Source organism: Macaca thibetana, chromosome 19 (assembly GCF_024542745.1).
Source record: "Macaca thibetana thibetana isolate TM-01 chromosome 19, ASM2454274v1, whole genome shotgun sequence".
Classification (NCBI taxonomy): Eukaryota; Metazoa; Chordata; class Mammalia; order Primates; family Cercopithecidae; genus Macaca; species Macaca thibetana.
Genome location: NC_065596.1, coordinates 14,260,871 through 14,277,375, shown reverse-complemented (window position 1 = coordinate 14,277,375; position 16,505 = coordinate 14,260,871). Strand labels below are relative to the sequence as shown.

The following is a 16,505-nucleotide window of genomic DNA, read 5'->3' as shown; positions in this document are numbered from 1 at the left end:
GGTCCCAGCCTCGGGGAGGCTCTGCATCGCGGCTCTGGGTGGCCTGGAACTCCCACAGACCCTTCAAGGGCCCTTCTCTTATACGCACTCTCCCCCGCAGGGGTAAAGCAAAAAGATGGCCAAGAACTAAGTAACGATCTGGATGCCCAGGTAACCTGTCCCCTCCCCTCGCAAAGGACCGGGTCACGGGAGGGACAGCAAGAGGGGGGACCCGACCGGTTCATGGTGACTGACACTTCTCTGAAACAGGAGGGACCAGGCATTGTCGGTCCGTAACTCATCCCCCAATATCACTTTTTCACCTCTCTATCGTTTGTCCGGCCAGGGAGCCTGCAAACAGTAGGCGCTCATTATGCGCTGATTGTATTCAAAGGCGGACAGCCATGAAACTAGGCAATGAAAGGAGTCAGGATTATGGCCATCGTGGGGGGGCAGAGATCAGAGAAGACTTCCTGGAGGAGGAGGTACCAAGTCTTAAAGGATGGAGAGGAGTGAGCCCTGGGAGGGGAAAGGGAAAGAAAGGCAGGGGCCTTAGGGTGTGGGAGGGAATGGCATGAGCAAAGGCTGGGAGGTGGGGAAGGGTTGTTAGTGTCAGTCTCTAGAAAGGCTGGGATGAGCAGGGGATTGGGGAGGAGAGAGAGGGAGGGGAAGGGAATCCTTGTGTTGAATGAATGAATGAATGAATGAATGAATGAATGAATGGCTTTGAAGCACAGGTGCATCATGGCTACTTTGCTTCTTCGAAAGCTTTGGTGATGGGAACACTGTGGATTTCGCCTGCCTGAAAGGCTCAGTGTAGGGCTGTTACAGTATAATAGGCCTGGCGCCATGGCTCACGCCTGCGATCCCAACACTTTGGGAGGCTGAGGCGGGCGGATCACCTGAGGTCGGGAGTTCGAGACCAGCCTGACCAACATGGAGAAACCTGTCTCTACTAAAAAATACAAAATTAGCTGGGCATGGTGGCGCATGCCTGTAATCCCAGCTACTTGGGAGGCCGAGGCAGGAGAATCGCTTGAACCTGGAAGGCAGAGGTTGCAGTGAGCCAAGATCACGCCATTGCACTCCAGCCTGGGCAACAAGAGCGAAACTCTGTCTCAAAAAAAAAAAAAAAAGCCAGGCGCGGTGGCTCACGCCTGTAATCCCAGCATTTTGGGAGGCCAAAGCGGGCGGATCACGAGGTCAGGAGATTAAGACCATCCTGGCTAACATGGTGAAACCCCATCTCTACTAAAAATACAAAACAACAACAACAACAACAACAATTAGCCAGGCGTAGTGGCAGGCGCCTGTAGTCCCAGCTACTCAGGAGGCTGAGGCAGGAGAATGGCGTAAACCCGGGAGGCAGAGCTTGCAGTGAGCCAAGATCGCGCCACTGCACTCCAGCCTGGGCAACAGAGCAAGACTCCGTCTCAAAAACAAAACAAAAAACAAAAAAACCCAGAGGATAGTAAAATATGTATCATAGTCTACATTTATACATATAAAAGTATGATAAAAATGATAGCAGAGGGGCCGGGTGCGGTGGCTCACGCCTGTAATCCCAGCACTTTGGGAGGTTGAGGCGGGCAGATCACTTGAGGTCAGGAGCTCGAGATTAGCCTGGCCAACATAGTGAAACCCCGTCTCTACTAAAAATACAAAAAATTAACTGGGCGTGGTGGTGCATGCTTGTAATCCCAGCTACTTGGGAGGCTGAGGCAGAAGAATCACTTGAACCTGGGAGGTGGAGGTTGCAGTCAGCCGAGATCACGCCATTGCACTCCAGCCTGGGCGACAAGAGTGAAACTCCATCTCAAAAATATAATAATAACAATAGCAGAGGGTAGCATTCATTGAGTATTTCCCATATGGCAAGACTCCAGGAATTGATTTATTTCATCGCCACAGTGACCCCAGGAGACAGGTCCTGTTATTTATCCCCATTTCACAGACAAACTGAGGATGAAGTCACTTGCTAGGTTCACGAAGCAAGCAGGTGGCAGCTGCGATTTGAACCCTGGCCACCTGGAGTCAGAGTCTGGGCTCTAACATGCCTGTCAGTGGAAACCCAGGAGGCAGGGAGTGGCTTGTCCAAGTCCCCACAGCTGGAAGTGATAGAGCTGGGATTCGAACCCACATCTCTCAGTCCAGATCCCCACCACTTAGCCAAGCACAACATGGCCTCAAAGGGGCGATATTGTCACAACACCAACAAGCATGTGGCATTTGCAGGCAGGAAGTGAGTACGGGGGTCAGGCTGGCCTCACAGGCAAGCCCTCCCCTAAGCCTCAGTTTCCCCATCTGAGCAATAAGGTAACAGGTGTGCCCACCTCTCAGGGCTGCTATGAGGACAACTGAGGCCACACACCTGGCTCTCAATATGTGGGCAGTGCTCTGTGAGCTCCTGGCGAGCTAGGGGCACCCTATTCTCCTTGCGGCCGGGGCCCTCCCAACACAGCAAACAGGTGGAAAAGAGGCCTGAGCCCCATCCCAGTTTCTGCCCCTGCTATCTCCACCCAGGATCCACCAGAAGATATGAAACAGGACCGGGACATTCAGGTGAGTTGGTGGCTAGGGCTTGAGATGGGGAAGTGGGGAGGGGGACATCTGCAGGCACGGAAGGATGTCCATTAGGGCAGGAGGGGAGATATTCACTGGGGCAGGAGGAGGACTTGTCTGTAGGGAGAGGAGGGCTGATGCTTATGCTGGTGCAGAAGGGGTGACCCCCCTCCACCTCATCCCCACCTGCCCCATTCCACAGGCAGTGGCGACCTCCCTCCTGCCGCTGACAGAAGCCAACCTACGCATGTTTCAACGTGCCCAGGACGACCTTATCCCTGCTGTGGACCGGCAGTTTGCCTGCTCCTCCTGCGACCACGTCTGGTGGCGCCGCGTGCCCCAGAGGAAGGAGGTAGTGACCCACAACTTAACCTTGACTGTCCCGAACTCCACTCCTGACTCCCATCCTCAGTGACTGTACCTCTGACCTAAGGATTTCCATCACTGACCTCCAAACTCAGAGCTCAGCCTTCATCTTGATCCCAACCCCTGACCTTAAATGTGAGAAGTCCAATACCTCCTTACCCCAGAGCCTGACCCTTGACCCCACAATTGAACAGCTACTACAGAAATCAAACCTGGCCAGGCGCAGTGGCTCATGGCTGCAATCTCAGTGCTTTGGGAGGCTAAGTGGGGAGGACTGCTTGAACCTAGGAGTTTGAGACCAGCCTGGGTGACAGGGTGAGACCCTGGCTCCAAAAAAATTTTTGTTTTGAAGAGATGGGGTCTCGCCCTGTCGTCCAGGCTGGAGTACAGTGGCGGGATCATAGCTCACTGCAGCCTCCACCTCCTGGGCTCAGATGATCCTCCCCACTCAGCCTCCCAAGTAACTGAGACTACAGGCCTGCGCCACCACACTTGGCTAATTTTTGTATTTTGTGTGTGTGTGTGGAGATGGGGTTTTGCCATGTTGCCCAAGCTGGTCTCAAACTCCTGAGCTCAAGCAATCTACCGCCTCAGCCTCCCAAAGTGCTGGGATTACAGGCATGAGCCACTGCGTCTGGCAAAAAAATTGTTTTTAATTAGCTGGGAGTGGCGGTGTGTGCCTGTGGTCCCAACTACTCAGGAGGCTGAGGTGGGAGGATTGTTTGAGCCCAGGAGGTGGAGGCTGCAGTGAGTCATGATCACAACACTGTATTCCAGCCTGGATGACAGAGTGAGACTCTGTCTCTGAAAAAAGAAAGAAAGAAAGAAAAGAAACCAAATCTGACCTCAAAAACACAGCCCCAAATCTGGCCTCTGAATGTCCTGACCAGTAGTTCGCTTCTGGTCAATGCTTAACTAGTTCTTGCAAAAGAGGCAGGAAGCCAAGATGTGTAGTGTTTGCCAATTTCTGTGGTGTAAGTATTCCCACCATGGTCAATATGAGGCTACCCATGTGAAGTCACTGATTGAGTTGGGTTGCTCAAGCTGAGGCCAGCCACTGCAGCACACTTCTAGCCCTGACCCCAACCTCAGACACCTCTGACAATCCTTGGTCCCCTCTCTGCACGCCCCCCCCCACCACCACCAGGTATCCCGGTGCCGGAAATGCCGGAAGCGCTACGAGCCAGTGCCAGCTGACAAGATGTGGGGCCTGGCTGAGTTCCACTGCCCGAAGTGTCGGCACAACTTCCGGTGAGGGCGCTGACCCCCAGCTCCCCCTCAGCCCTGCCCCACCCCAGCCCTGCCCCTCCCTGCCCTGGCCCCACCCTGGCCCAGCCTCGCCCTCGGACCCTCACAGCCCTGCCCGCCCCCAGGGGCTGGGCACAGATGGGGTCCCCGTCCCCCTGCTACGGGTGCGGCTTCCCCGTGTATCCAACACGGATCCTCCCCCCGCGCTGGGACCGGGACCCGGATCGCCGCAGCACCCACACTCACTCCTGCTCGGCCGCCGACTGCTACAACCGGCGAGGTGAGGCTTTTCTCCTCCAACATCCTGGGCAGTCTTTGTCCCCTTCTGTGCCTTTAAGTCCCCAAATCTCCACTCAGTCCACTTCGTCTCCCACAGCAGCAGCCACTGCTTCTACGTGGCCTCCATGGCCCCCCAGTCTCCGTGGTCTTGCCCACGAGGCTCTGAGGTTTCACCCCAGTGGCCCATGCCTGAGGGTCTCCATGGCCTCTGCCCCCATGGTCTCTGGGTTTGGGGCCCCTGTTTTGTGCCCTGTAATCTCAGGTGACCCCCCATGTCCCCAGGTCTCCTGTATCTTCAACACCCCTGAATGTCCAGTTGTGCTGGTCCCCGTATATTGTGGCCTCAGCTCCTCCCTAGAGCCCCTCGTGGCCTCAGCCCCCTCCTGCCCAAACTCTCATGGGACCTGGAGTCCCATGTCTGCAGCACCTCTCCCTCCCTAGAGCCCCACGTGCCTGGGACATCCTGTGCTCACCCCAAGAGCCGGAAGCAGAACCACCTGCCCAAAGTGCTCCACCCCAGCAACCCTCACATTAGCAGTGGCTCCACTGTGGCCACCTGCTTGAGCCAGGGCGGCCTCCTGGAAGACCTGGACAACCTCATCCTGGAGGACCTGAAAGAGGAGGAGGAGGAAGAGGAAGAGGTGGAGGACGAGGAGGGCGGGCCCAGGGAGTGACCCCTGCCAGGTGCAGATACAAACCAGACACGGTCTGTGGCTACTTTGTGTTATTATAAGATATGAGCTCAAACCGAGATATGAATGACCTTGGGGAGCCATCTGGGGCCAAGATATTGACAGGGGGGGATTCCTGGGGCCCATTTTCAGCACCCAGGGTCACAGATCCACAGTGGGAGGTTCTGTGGGACACACTGGCACTGAGCCACAAAGAAGGTGTGGCCAGGACAACTTGAGTTCCTGCTGACCAATGTCCCCTGGGGCCTAGGGGACAGAGGAACAGAGAGTCACAGCTTCAGGGGCCGAATGAGCATGGCGGCCTTCCTGAGAGAGTATGCTCCACCACGAAACTCAGCCCAGTAGACACCATCCTGGTAGCGGCTTCGGTAGTGGCCGCCACGGTGCCACACACCGTTGAGGTTGGAGTGGGCACAGGCATGGTACCACCAGCCTCCCCGCTGGTACAGGGCACAGTTACCTGAGGGGAGAGAGAGAGTCCATGTCCTCTCACCAGAATAAAAGTCTCTACCTGCACCTCACAGTGCAAGGCTTTTGCCAGGTATCCCCTGGCCCCTCCCATTCTTATTTAATACAAGCCCTGATCTTCCATCTCCTCAGCAAAAAAATAGGAGCCCTGGCCCCCCAACTTTCTTCGGAGTAATAGCCTTAATTCCTTCCCTATCTCCTTACCAAAGTACGAGTCACACCTTTCCCACTTTTTCTGCAAACTAGGAGTCTACCACTCATTCCTTTATCAAAGAAAAGAAAATTACCTACTTCCTTTCTAGATAAGAGTACTAGCTCTCACCCTCTGCCCTTCACTTGAACAGGAGTCTTGATTCTTTTTTTGCCTCATCAGAGAAGGAATCTGGACTCCCCATACCCCCACCAGGATAAAAGTCCTGACCTTTGTTCTCTTGACAGAATAAAAGCTTGCTTATCCTACTACTTACCAGAGGGGCGTCTTACCTACCCTACCTCCTTTCATTCCCTCACCAGAACAGGAGTCCCACCTCCCCTATCCTTCCACCAGAATAAGAGTTCTCCTTACCAGAATAAGAGTCTCGGTCCCTATCCACGGTGCTGAAGGGCTTGTCATTGTGCCAGGAAAGAGAGTCTCCAGCATCACCATGGTACTGGCCAAGCCGCAGGCGGTAGTGGTCGCTCTCAGGTTCCAGGGAGAAGCCATCATAGTGGGCACGTGCTCCACGGCCCCCCCAGTCTTCCAGGAGAACCAGCAGCTCATGGTCCCCACGGCTGGTCAGCTGATACACGGGTTCAAGGCCCAGCCAGTATTCTCCGTCTGGCCGCCCAAAGCCCGCCTGGCAGGGCAGGAAAGTCAGGAAGCCAGAACAGGCTCCCTCCCCTTCCCTGTCTCTGCCCACCTGTGCCCACCTTATAGTGCTGCCAGGTAGTGAAGAAGTTGACTGAACCATCTTGCCTCCGCTGGATCACAGTCCAGCCTCCACCCTCCAGCTGCTGTTCACACCATGCTGACACCACATGCCGGCCCACTCGCAGTTCATACACTCCACTCTGTTCATGGCCTGCCTGGCGGGCCTCTGCACAATCCTGCCATGGGCCTGTGGGCACAGGGATATGTGGGAGGCACAGCCTGGGCTGACCAATCCCTTACTGGAGCAAGAGTCGAGATTCTCACAGGTCCCCTCACCAGAATAAGAGTCTTGCCTCTCCCACTTTTCTACCAGAGTCCTGCCTCTCCCATTTCCTCACCAGCATAAGAGGCCTGCCTCTCCCATTTCCTCACTAGAATTCGAGCCCCAATAGCCATTTCCTTACCTGAGTAAGAATCTGGGTCCCTTGTCTCTAACCAGAGGAAATGCCAAGCCTGGGGTTCTTTCTTTCTTTCTTTCTTTTTTTTGAGACAGAGTCTCGCTCTGTCGCCCAGGCTGGAGTGCAGTGGCGTGATCTTGGCTCACTGCAAGCTCTGCCTCCCAGGTTCACGCCATTCTCCTGTCTCAGCCTCCCGAGTAGCTGGGACCACAGGTGCCCGCCACCATGCCCAGATAATTTTTTGTATTTTTAGTAGAGACAGGGTTTCACCGTGTTAGCCAGGATGGTCTCGATCTCCTGACCTCATGATCTGCCTGCCTCGGCCTCCCAAAGTGTTCGGATTACAGGCATGAGCCACCGCGCCCGGCCAAGTCTGGGGTTCTTAAACCCTGGTTTTTATGGTCTCCTCACCAGAATATAAGTCCTGAATACGGTACTCTGAACCAGTTCAAACTCTTACCAAAGGTAGCAGTCCTAAATCTACAATCGCCTCACTAAAATAAGAGTCCCCCCTGTTCTATTTCTTGTTTCTCCTATTTTCACACCTTAGAAGTTTGGTCTTATTTTTTATTTATTTATTTATTTTTTTTGAGACGGAGTCTTGCTCTGTAGCCCGGGCTGGAGTGCAGTGGCCGGATCTCAGCTCACTGCAAGCTCCGCCTCCCGGGTTTGCACCATTCTCCTGCCTCAGCCTCCTGAGTAGCTGGGACTACAGGCGCCCGCCACCTCGCCCAGCTAGTTTTTTGTATTTTTAGTAGAGACGGGGTTTCACCGTGTTAGCCAGGATGGTCTCGATCTCCTGACCTCGTGATCCGCCCGTCTCGGCCTCCCAAAGTGCTGGGATTACAGGCTTGAGCCACCGCGCCCGGCCGTTTGGTCTTATTTTTAATCAGAATCATTTCTTCCGGTCCTCTCACGATAAGAGAAATATGCCACTAAAATCCTGACTCCTCAATTTGCCTCTACCCACAATTCCTCAGCCCTGCTGTCGACTTACCCACAGGCTTGGTGGGGACAGCAGGTTGACCTGCAGGGATGGGAGAACCCAGGGGCTCCTGCTGTCTCTGGGTCTGGTCTCTCTGGGGCTCTGGGACTGGGTCCAGCATCCTACTGGTGTCATTGGTGCTACCCACAAGACGGACCGGAACCACAGGCACCAGTGGGGGTGGTGGCAGGACCTGGGGTGACGGAGAAAGGTGTTATTGCACTAACCCTCAGGCCAGGAGGCCTGGTCTCAGGGGCAGAGATGGTGGATAAATCTCCCAGCTCCCAAATGACCTGGACATCTGGCAGTGGGGGTATCCCAGCCCCAGGAATAATCCTCCCCCAAAGCTAAACAACTTGGCTTTAAAGTGCAGACAGGCTGTGTACAACGGCCCACGCCTGTAATCCCAGTACTTTGGGAGGCCGAGGCGGGCAGATCACCTGAGGTCAGTAGTTCGAGACCAGCCTGACCAACATGGTGAAACCCTGTCTCTACTAAAAGTACAAAAAAAAATTAACTGAGTGTGGAGGCTCACGCCTGTAATGCCAGCCACTCAGAAGGTTGAGGTAGGAGGATCGCTTGAACCTGGGAAGTGGAGGCTGCAGTGAGCCAAGATCACACCACTGCACTCCAGCCTGGGAGACAGAGCAAGACTCTATCTCAAAAATAAAATTAAAAAAATAAAGTGCAGACAGAGCTGGGCTTAAATACCGGTTCTTGGTCCTCATGGCTTAATTGATCTGTGCCCCAGCCTCCTTCTCTGTAAAGTAGGCATAATAAGAACACATCCAACAGTATCTTAACTTACTGACTCCTCTCACCAACCCTGTAAGGTAGGGACTGTCACAGAGCAACATTCTCTTATCCCAAACCCAGACCCGGACACGTTCCAGAATTCAGAATAACACGGCTGGATTTAGACACAGTGACATAGGGAGGATTATGTATATGCATGTGCGTACAGAATATACATAACACTCCTAAAGGGGTTTTTGGTCTTTACGTGATAATGATATGCTTAATTATAGGATCCTATGACTATTCACATTAAGTGGATAAGTAAAGGCTATAAATAGCCAGCAGTCACTTTTTGACCCAAATAAGTTACCAGAAGGGGCGAGTAGCAATCCGGCTTTCAGGGTTTTGCGGATCTCGGAACTGTGGATTGGGGTTGCAAAACGCCCATTTCACAGACGATGCTGCTATCCGGGTAGGCTGCGAGGTTACCTGCTGCTGCCCGCCCGCGCCTCCCGGGCACAGGCGCTCCAGGCGGGTGATGAGACTGCTCTGCTGGGTGACAAGCTGCGCCAGCTCGCGGAACTTGACGTCCAGCTGGTGGAAGCGGGCGGCGGCGCGCTGAGCCTCGGCGGACGCGTTGAGCACGCGCTCCCCGAGCAGCGCCAGCGCCGCGGCAGGCTCCGCCCCCGGATCCGCCCCCGGGCCCGCCCCGGGCCCCGCCTCGTGCTGCAGCTGCGCGCGCAACTGGCCCAGGCGCGCGCTCAGGCCGCGGCTTTCCTTGCGCAGCGCGCGCACCTCGCCGGCCACGGCGCCGTCGGCCGCCGCCAGCCTCTGCAGCTCGCGCAACAGCTCCTCGTGGCGGCCAACGCGCATGCGCAGCGCCGCCAGCTCGCTGGCGTTGGCGGCTTCGGGCGCCTCCCGCGTGGACGCTGGGCCGCTCCAGCACACTGCCCCCGTGAACTTCTGCGGCGGCAGCACGAAGGTGTAGGTGCAGCGCGGGGCACCCTCCCGCGCCCACGACGCGCCCAGCAGGAGCAGCAGTTGCAGCGCACGCAGCCAGGGCCTCCCCATGGCGGCGGACCTGCAGGCAGAAGAGGAACGGGAGGAAGACGGGGTGCTGGGGCCCGGCCATACCCCTCTGCTTCCACGCGGGGATGCGCGCGTCTACACCCGCGGTGTCCCGGGCCCATGATTCCCATCCCCATCTCATTCCACCCGCGGCTGGAGGGCCCCAGGGTGATCCCACTCTGGCTTCAACACCGAGCTCCTGGCGTCCCCCGAGATAACGCATCTCACGCATTCATTCAAGCGAGGCCGGACGCGGTGGCTCACGCCTGCAAACTCAGCACTTTGGGAGGTCGAGGCGAGAGGATCGCTTGAGACCAGGAGTTCGAGACCAGCCTGGGCAACATGAGGAGACCCCCCCCCCATCGCTACAAAAAATTAAAAATTAGCCGGACGTGGTGGTGCACACCTCTGGTACCAGCTATTCGGGAGGCTGAGGCAGGACGATCACTTGAGCCCAGGAGTTCAAGGCTGCAGTGAGCCATGATCGCTCCCATGCACTCCAGCCTGGGCAACAAAGTGATACCCCATCTCAAAAATAAATAAATAAATAAAAACAAGCCTGATGTGGCAGTTCAGGCCGGTAATTCCAGCACTTTGGGAGGCCGAGGTGGGCTGATCGCTTGAGCCTAGGAGTTGGAGACCAGTCTAGACAACACAGAGAGACCCTGTCTATACAAAAAATACAAAAATTAGCTAGGCATGGTGGCAAGGGCTTGTCATCCCAAGATCGCCTGCACCCAGGAGTTCCAGGCTGCAGTGAGCTGTGATCATGCCACTGCACTCCAGCTTGGGCGACAGAGCGACTCTGTCTTAAAAAAAAAAAAAGTCACTAGGTACTATGCACAAATGTGTGCCAGCCCCCTTTCTAGGCACTGGGAATACATTTAGGAACAAAACAGACAAAAATCCCTCCCCCAGTGGCAAAACAAAACAAAAAAAACATACTGTATAGGATGAATAAATAGAGTATATTAGACAATGTTAAGTGCTAAAAATAATAGTAGGACTGGTGAGGCAGCTGAGGCCTGCGTTAAGGCGGGAAGACTGCTTGAGGCCATGAATTCAAGACCACACTCCAGACAGGGCAATGTATCCAGATCCTGTCTCTACAAAAAAAAAAAAAAAGTAACTGCAAGTGCACAGAACCACATCTGGCTAATGTTTAAATTTTCTGTAGAGTCAGGGTCTCACTATGTTGCCCAGGCTGGTCTCCCCTGGCCTCAAGTGATCCACCTCTGCCTCCCAAAATGCTGAGATTACAGGTGTGACCCACCATGCCCTGCTAATTTTTAAAATATTTTGTACATCTGGGCTCAGTGGCTCACACCTGTAATCCCAGCTCCTTGGGAGGCAGAGGAGGGAGGATCAACTGAGGCCAGGAGTTTGAAGCTGCAGTGAGCTATGATCGCAGCATTGCACTCCAGCCTGGGGACAACAGAGCAAACTCTGTCTCTTAAAACAAAACAATAACAACAGCAAACTAGGTAAAGAACATGGAGGTCTGTGCAGGGGCAGCATGAGAGGAGGGGTTGCCTAAAGGGAAAGCCTGGTGGAGGAGGAGGTCTAAGCGCAACAGCTCTGAGACTGGACCCTGCCTGATGTATTAAAGCAACCTGGGAGAGGTTAAAGCAAAAGCAAAGGAAGGCCGAGTGCTGTGGCTCACGTCTGTAATCCCAGCAGTTTGGGAGGCCAAGGCGGATGGATCACCTGAGGTCAGGAACTCGAGACCAGCATGACCAACACAGTGAAACCCTGTCTCTACTGAAAATACAAAATTAGCTGGGTGTGGGGATACAGGCCTGTAATCTCAGCTACTTGGGAGGCTGAGGCAGGAGAATCACTTGAACCTGGGAGGTGGAGGTTGCAGTGTGCGGAGATAGCACCACTGCACTCCAGCCTGGGCAACAAGAGCAAAACTGTCTCAAAAAAAAAAAAAAAAAAAAAAAAAAAAGCAAAGGGAGCAGGGTGCAAGGAGGTGAGATGGGTCTCATCTGTTGGATATTGGAAACCCCAACTTCCACATCCTCAGACAAAACCCCAGCAGATCCAACCCATCTAAGCAGATCTAATCCATCAGCCAGACCTGTCTGCTCTTCTGTTTAGATCCTGAATTCCTCCACGTCCCTGGTGCTCCCCGCTGCCCGGAGACCCTCCCTGAATTCCCAGCTCAAGACACCATCTGGATGACAGCAGCTGCCTCCCTGCTCTCTGGATTTCCATCCTCAACCCCAGGTCTAGTCTCCCCAACAGCAGCCAGAGGGCGCCTGTGAACATCCGAGTCAGTTCACATCCCTCCCTCCCTCCTCTGCCCTGAATCTTCCTTGGCTCCCACCTCCTTTAGAGGAAAAGCCCAAATCCACCCACCGTCCATAAAAACTTGCGCTATCTGCCATATCCCCTCCTGCCCTCACCTCCTCCCATGCACTTCCTCACACGAAGCAAGCAGCCTGGAACATTGTTCACAATTTAACATCATTCCCTTCCTGTCCTTATTCAAGTCTCAGCAGCCCTCCTTGATCAGCAGATTTAGGGTTTTCCCTCCATATACAGCGCTCGCTCTCTCGCTCTCTCTCTCTCTCTTTCCCCGCCCCCCACCCCCTCTTTTTTTTTTTTCTTTTTTTTTTTTAGACGGAGTTTTGCTCTGCAGTCTCAGCTCACTGCAACCTCCGCCTCCTGGGTTCAAGCGATTCTCATGCCTCAGCCTCCCAAGTAGCTGGGATTACAGGCATGCTCCACCACACCCAGCTAATTTTTGTATTTTTAGTAGAGACAGGGTACCTGGCCAACATGGTGAAATCCCGTCTCTACTAAAAATACAATTAGCTGGGCATGGTGGCATGGGCCTGTAATCTCAACTACTCGGGAGGCTGAGGCAGAAGAATGGCTTGAACCTGGGAGGCAGAGGTGGCAGTGAGCTGAGACCATGCTACTGCCTTCTAGCCTGGGCAATCCAGTGAAACTCCATCTCAAAAAAAAGAAAAAAAAAAAAAGACAGAGTCTTGCTCTGTTGCCCAGGCTAGAGTGCAGTGGAGCAATCATAGCTCACTGCAGCCTCCAACTCCTGCGCTCAAGTGGTCCTCCTGCCTCAGCCTCCTGAGTAGTTGTAACTATAGGTGCACACCACCATGCCCAGCTACTTTTTTGTAGGGAGGGGGTCTCACTATGTTGCCCAGGCTAGTCTCAAACTCCTGGGCTCAAGTGATCCTCCCACCTTGGGCTCCCAAAGTGCGGAAATTACAGGTGTAAGCGACCACACTGGGCCTAAACCTACACTTCCTGATGCCTGTACAAGCACATATCCTGAGGGTCTCCACCTCACACACACATTGCCGCATTCATGCATTCAACCACAGGCGCCTTGAGTGCCTATCGTGTGCCAGGTGCTGTTTTAGGCAATGAGGACACAACCTTAAACCAAACAGACAAAATTCCTGCCCTTACAAAGCTGACATTCAAGTTGGTAGAACAGAGAAATAAGTCAAACAGTCGCCAGGTAGGTCAGAGGGCAATCGTACTTAGGAGAAAAATGGAACAGGAAAGGGGGTGACAGTCCTGGGGCTGGGGGACATTTAACAGAGAAGTCAGGACTGGGGGTGGTAGCTCACGCCCACAATCCCAGCACTTTTGGGAGATCGAGGTGCCTGTAATCCTAGCACTTTGGGACGCTGAGGCGGGAGGATCACTTGAGGCCAGGAGTTTGAAACCAGCTTGGCTAACGTGGCGAAACCCTGTCTCTACTGAAAATACAAAAATTAGCCAGGTATAGTGGCGCACGCCTGTAGTCTCAGCTACTCAGGAGGCTGAGGCACAAGAATCACTTGAACCCGGAAGGCAGAGGTTGCAGTGAGCCATGATTGTGCCACTGCAGTCCAGCCTGGGCAACAGAGCGAGACTCTGTCTCAAAAATAAATAAATAAATAAATAAAAGGAGTCAGGAAAGGCCTCACAGAAGACGTGACACTTGACTGGACACAGTGCCTCACGCCTGTAATTTCAGCTCTTTGGGAGGCCAAGGCAGGAGGATCACTTGAGCCCAGGAGTTTGAGACCAGCCTGGCCAACATGGTGAAAGCCCATTTCTACTAAATATAAAAATTAAAATAAAATAAAGAATGACACTTTTGCAAAGACCTGAAGGAAGAGAGAGAAGAGGAAGAGCATTTCAGGCAGAGGGAACAGCAGGTGCAAAGGCCCTGAGGTTGCACCCAAGAAATGGCAGAAAGGGGCCAGGCATGGTGGCTCATGCCTGTAATCCCAGCATTTTGGGAGGCTGAGGCGGGAAGATCACCTGAGGTCAGGAGTTCAAGACCAGCCTGACCAACATGGTGAAACCCCGTGTCTACTAAAAATACAAAAATTAGCCAGGCATGGTAATGCATGCCTGTAATCCCAGCTACTACTCAGGAGGCTGAGGTGGGAGAATCGCTTGAACTCAGGAGGCAGAGGTTGCAGTGAGCTGAGATCATGCCATTGCACTCCAGCCTGGGCTACAGAGTAAGTCTAAAAAAATAAAAAATAAAAAAATAATAAAAAAGACCGGGTGTGGTGGCTCACGCCTGTAATCCTAGCCCTTTGGAAGGCTGAGGCGGGTGGTTCACGAGGTCAGGAGATCAAGACCATCCTGGCTAACACGGTGAAACCCTGTCTCTACTAAAAATACAAAAAAAAAAAAAAATTATCCGGGCATGGTGGTGGGCGCCTGTAGTCCCAGCTACTCGGGAGGCTGAGGCAAGAGAATGGCGTGAACCCGGGAGGCAGAGCTTGCAGTGAGCCGAGATTGTGCCACTGCACTCCAGCCTGGGCAACAGGGCGAGACTGTCTCAAAAAAAAAAAAAAAAAAAAAAAAAAGGAAATGGCAGAAAGGTCTACAAGGCCGGAACAGAGAGAGTAAAAGAGGGGGGAAGCAGGAGGAGGGAAGACGTGACAGGGCAAAGGGTGAAGGGTCCTGTGGGCCCGGAGGAGGACTTGGGTTTTACTCTGAGTCAGCTGGGAACCATGGAGGGTCTGGGCTGGAGATGGCCACATTTACTTCTGGACTCAGACACCAAGCAGGGGCTCACAAGAGTCCGGGGAGGGGGGTCCTCTCTTTGTCCCCTGATCACTGACACACCCCCACCCCCCACAACAGGGACTGACCAACCCCCCTGGAACTGGGACGTGTGTATAATACCCACTGCCTTTCACACTGTGAGCCTGGGGTGGCGGGGTGGCCTGGGGGCCCCTAAGCCAAGCTGTGGTCGGAGTTTCCCCACAGTGAGAATCAGCCTCTACCTACCTTCCCACCCTCTCACCTCTCGCGCCCAAGACCCTGAATCCAGCGAAGCTCACAGAACACACAAGAAGTCCAAGGAAGAGCCGAGGGTCCAGTGGGGCCTCTGAGCTAGAGAAGGAGAGAGGGTGGTGGGACAGGAGAGAGGAGGCTTAGTAACCACTCCCCAGCCCCCAGAGCCTGGGAGTGGAGCTGGGATGCTGGGCCCAGGAGCCCAAACTATAAATATTTAGCTTTTCCCGAATGAGAAATGAGACAGAATTGCCAGACCCCCCTGCCCAGGCCACCAGAGCCTGATAACACAGGTCAGTGTCCTGGACATCCCTCCCCTTCCCCCCCATCCTCCACTGCAGAGCCGAGAGTGTGGGAGCTGCAGGCCCCGGGGCAGCCAGGCAGGATCCCAGCCCCAGACATGCACACACCACACCCAGAACAAGGAACATCACTGGGGACTCACTGTGTGTAGGGCTTGGTTCTAAACTCTCCACACCTTTTATGTATTTGATCCTCACAACCTGAGCTGGATTCTGTATGTACCCTCATTTTACAGCAGGGAAAACTGAGGCTCAGAGAGGGTAAGCGACTTGCCTGCAGTCACACAGCCAAAAAGAGACCAGGACGGGAGCCATTCGAGGTAGCCTGACTCAGAAACTCACACATGTACACCACAGCAGTCACACACATATGGGCACATAACAGAGCGGACACAAAGACACACACACACTCGCATGCACGCACACATTAACACCCAGCAAAAGTCTGGGTGCAGTGGCTCATGCCCGAAATGCCAGCACTTTGGGAGGCCGAGGTGGGTGGATTACCTGAGGTTAGGAGTTTGAAACCATCCTGGCCAACATGGTGAAACCTCGCCTCTACTAAAAATACAAAAATTAGCTGGGCATGGTGGTGTGCGCCAGTAATCCCAACTACTCCGGAGGCTGAGGCAGGAGAGTCGCTTGAAGCTGGGAGGCGGAGGTTGCAGTGAGCCAAGATAGAGCAACTGCACACACTCCAGCCTGGGCGACAAGACTGAAACTCCATCTCAAAATAATAATAAATGATGATAATAAATTGAAGAATTAATAAATTAAAATAAAAAATAAATATAAAAGACAGCTGGAAATTTTTAAATTGTGGTAGAAGTAATATATTCTTAAAGTGAAAACCTTAGCTCAGTTACATGTGATTTATGTTTTCTGGATTAATCTGGATTGTGTAATTATAAATAAAAATGTAAGGCCGGGCACAGTGGCTCACGCCTGTAATCCCAGCTCTTTGGGAGGCCAAGGCAGGCAGATCACGAGGTCAGCAATCCAAGACCAGCCTGGCCAAGATGGTGAAACCCCATCTCTACTAAAAATACAAAAATTCACCAGGCGTGATGGCGGGCGCCTGTAATCCCAGCTACTCAGGAGGCTGAGGCAGGAGAATTGCTTGAACCTGGGGGGCGGAGGTTGCAGTGAGCCACTGTACTCCAGCCTGGGCGACAGAGTGAGACTCTGTCTCAAAAAAAAAAAAAAAAAAAAAGAAATGAAAATGTAAGA

General features: G+C 53.6%; 3 protein-coding genes across 4 annotated transcripts in view; 2 read left to right on the top strand and 1 right to left on the bottom strand.

Moving 5' to 3' along the window:
• The window catches only part of SHFL (shiftless antiviral inhibitor of ribosomal frameshifting), an 86,365-nt gene extending 80,313 nt beyond the window's left edge, over nucleotides 1-6,052 (top strand). Inside the window, exons 4-9 of one of the 2 annotated variants that reach the window (XM_050770704.1) lie at nucleotides 101-150; nucleotides 2,503-2,541; nucleotides 2,744-2,893; nucleotides 4,055-4,158; nucleotides 4,281-4,435; nucleotides 4,876-6,052. In XM_050770704.1, the coding sequence (XP_050626661.1) occupies nucleotides 101-150; nucleotides 2,503-2,541; nucleotides 2,744-2,893; nucleotides 4,055-4,158; nucleotides 4,281-4,435; nucleotides 4,876-5,108 (731 nt within the window). In that variant the 3' untranslated portion in view covers nucleotides 5,109-6,052. The remainder of the gene's footprint in view (nucleotides 1-100; nucleotides 151-2,502; nucleotides 2,542-2,743; nucleotides 2,894-4,054; nucleotides 4,159-4,280; nucleotides 4,436-4,875) is intronic. The other variant, XM_050770703.1, reaches the window with a different exon arrangement.
• PPAN (peter pan homolog) overlaps nucleotides 1-16,505 on the top strand; it is a 62,168-nt gene that overhangs the window by 38,629 nt on the left and 7,034 nt on the right. The window lies entirely within an intron of this gene.
• On the bottom strand, nucleotides 5,396-15,189 carry ANGPTL6 (angiopoietin like 6). Its single transcript, XM_050771036.1, has 6 exons — nucleotides 14,968-15,189; nucleotides 9,115-9,706; nucleotides 7,900-8,080; nucleotides 6,504-6,691; nucleotides 6,160-6,430; nucleotides 5,396-5,586 (listed from the first exon to the last, which is right to left on the bottom strand). The coding sequence occupies exons 2-6, from the start codon at nucleotides 9,694-9,696 to the stop codon at nucleotides 5,396-5,398; spliced, it is 1,413 nt and encodes a 470-aa protein (XP_050626993.1). The 5' UTR covers nucleotides 9,697-9,706; nucleotides 14,968-15,189.

Coding starts and splice junctions, on each gene's coding strand:
- ANGPTL6 (XM_050771036.1), bottom strand. CDS start 9,696: ATGGGGAGGCCCTGGCTGCGTGCGCTGCAACTGCTGCTCCTGCTGGGC. Junction 6,692..7,899: donor TGTCCCCACCAAGCCTGTGG/GTAAGTCGACAG, acceptor CTGTGCCCACAG/GCCCATGGCAGGATTGTGCA. Junction 6,431..6,503: donor CTACCTGGCAGCACTATAAG/GTGGGCACAGGT, acceptor CTGCCCTGCCAG/GCGGGCTTTGGGCGGCCAGA.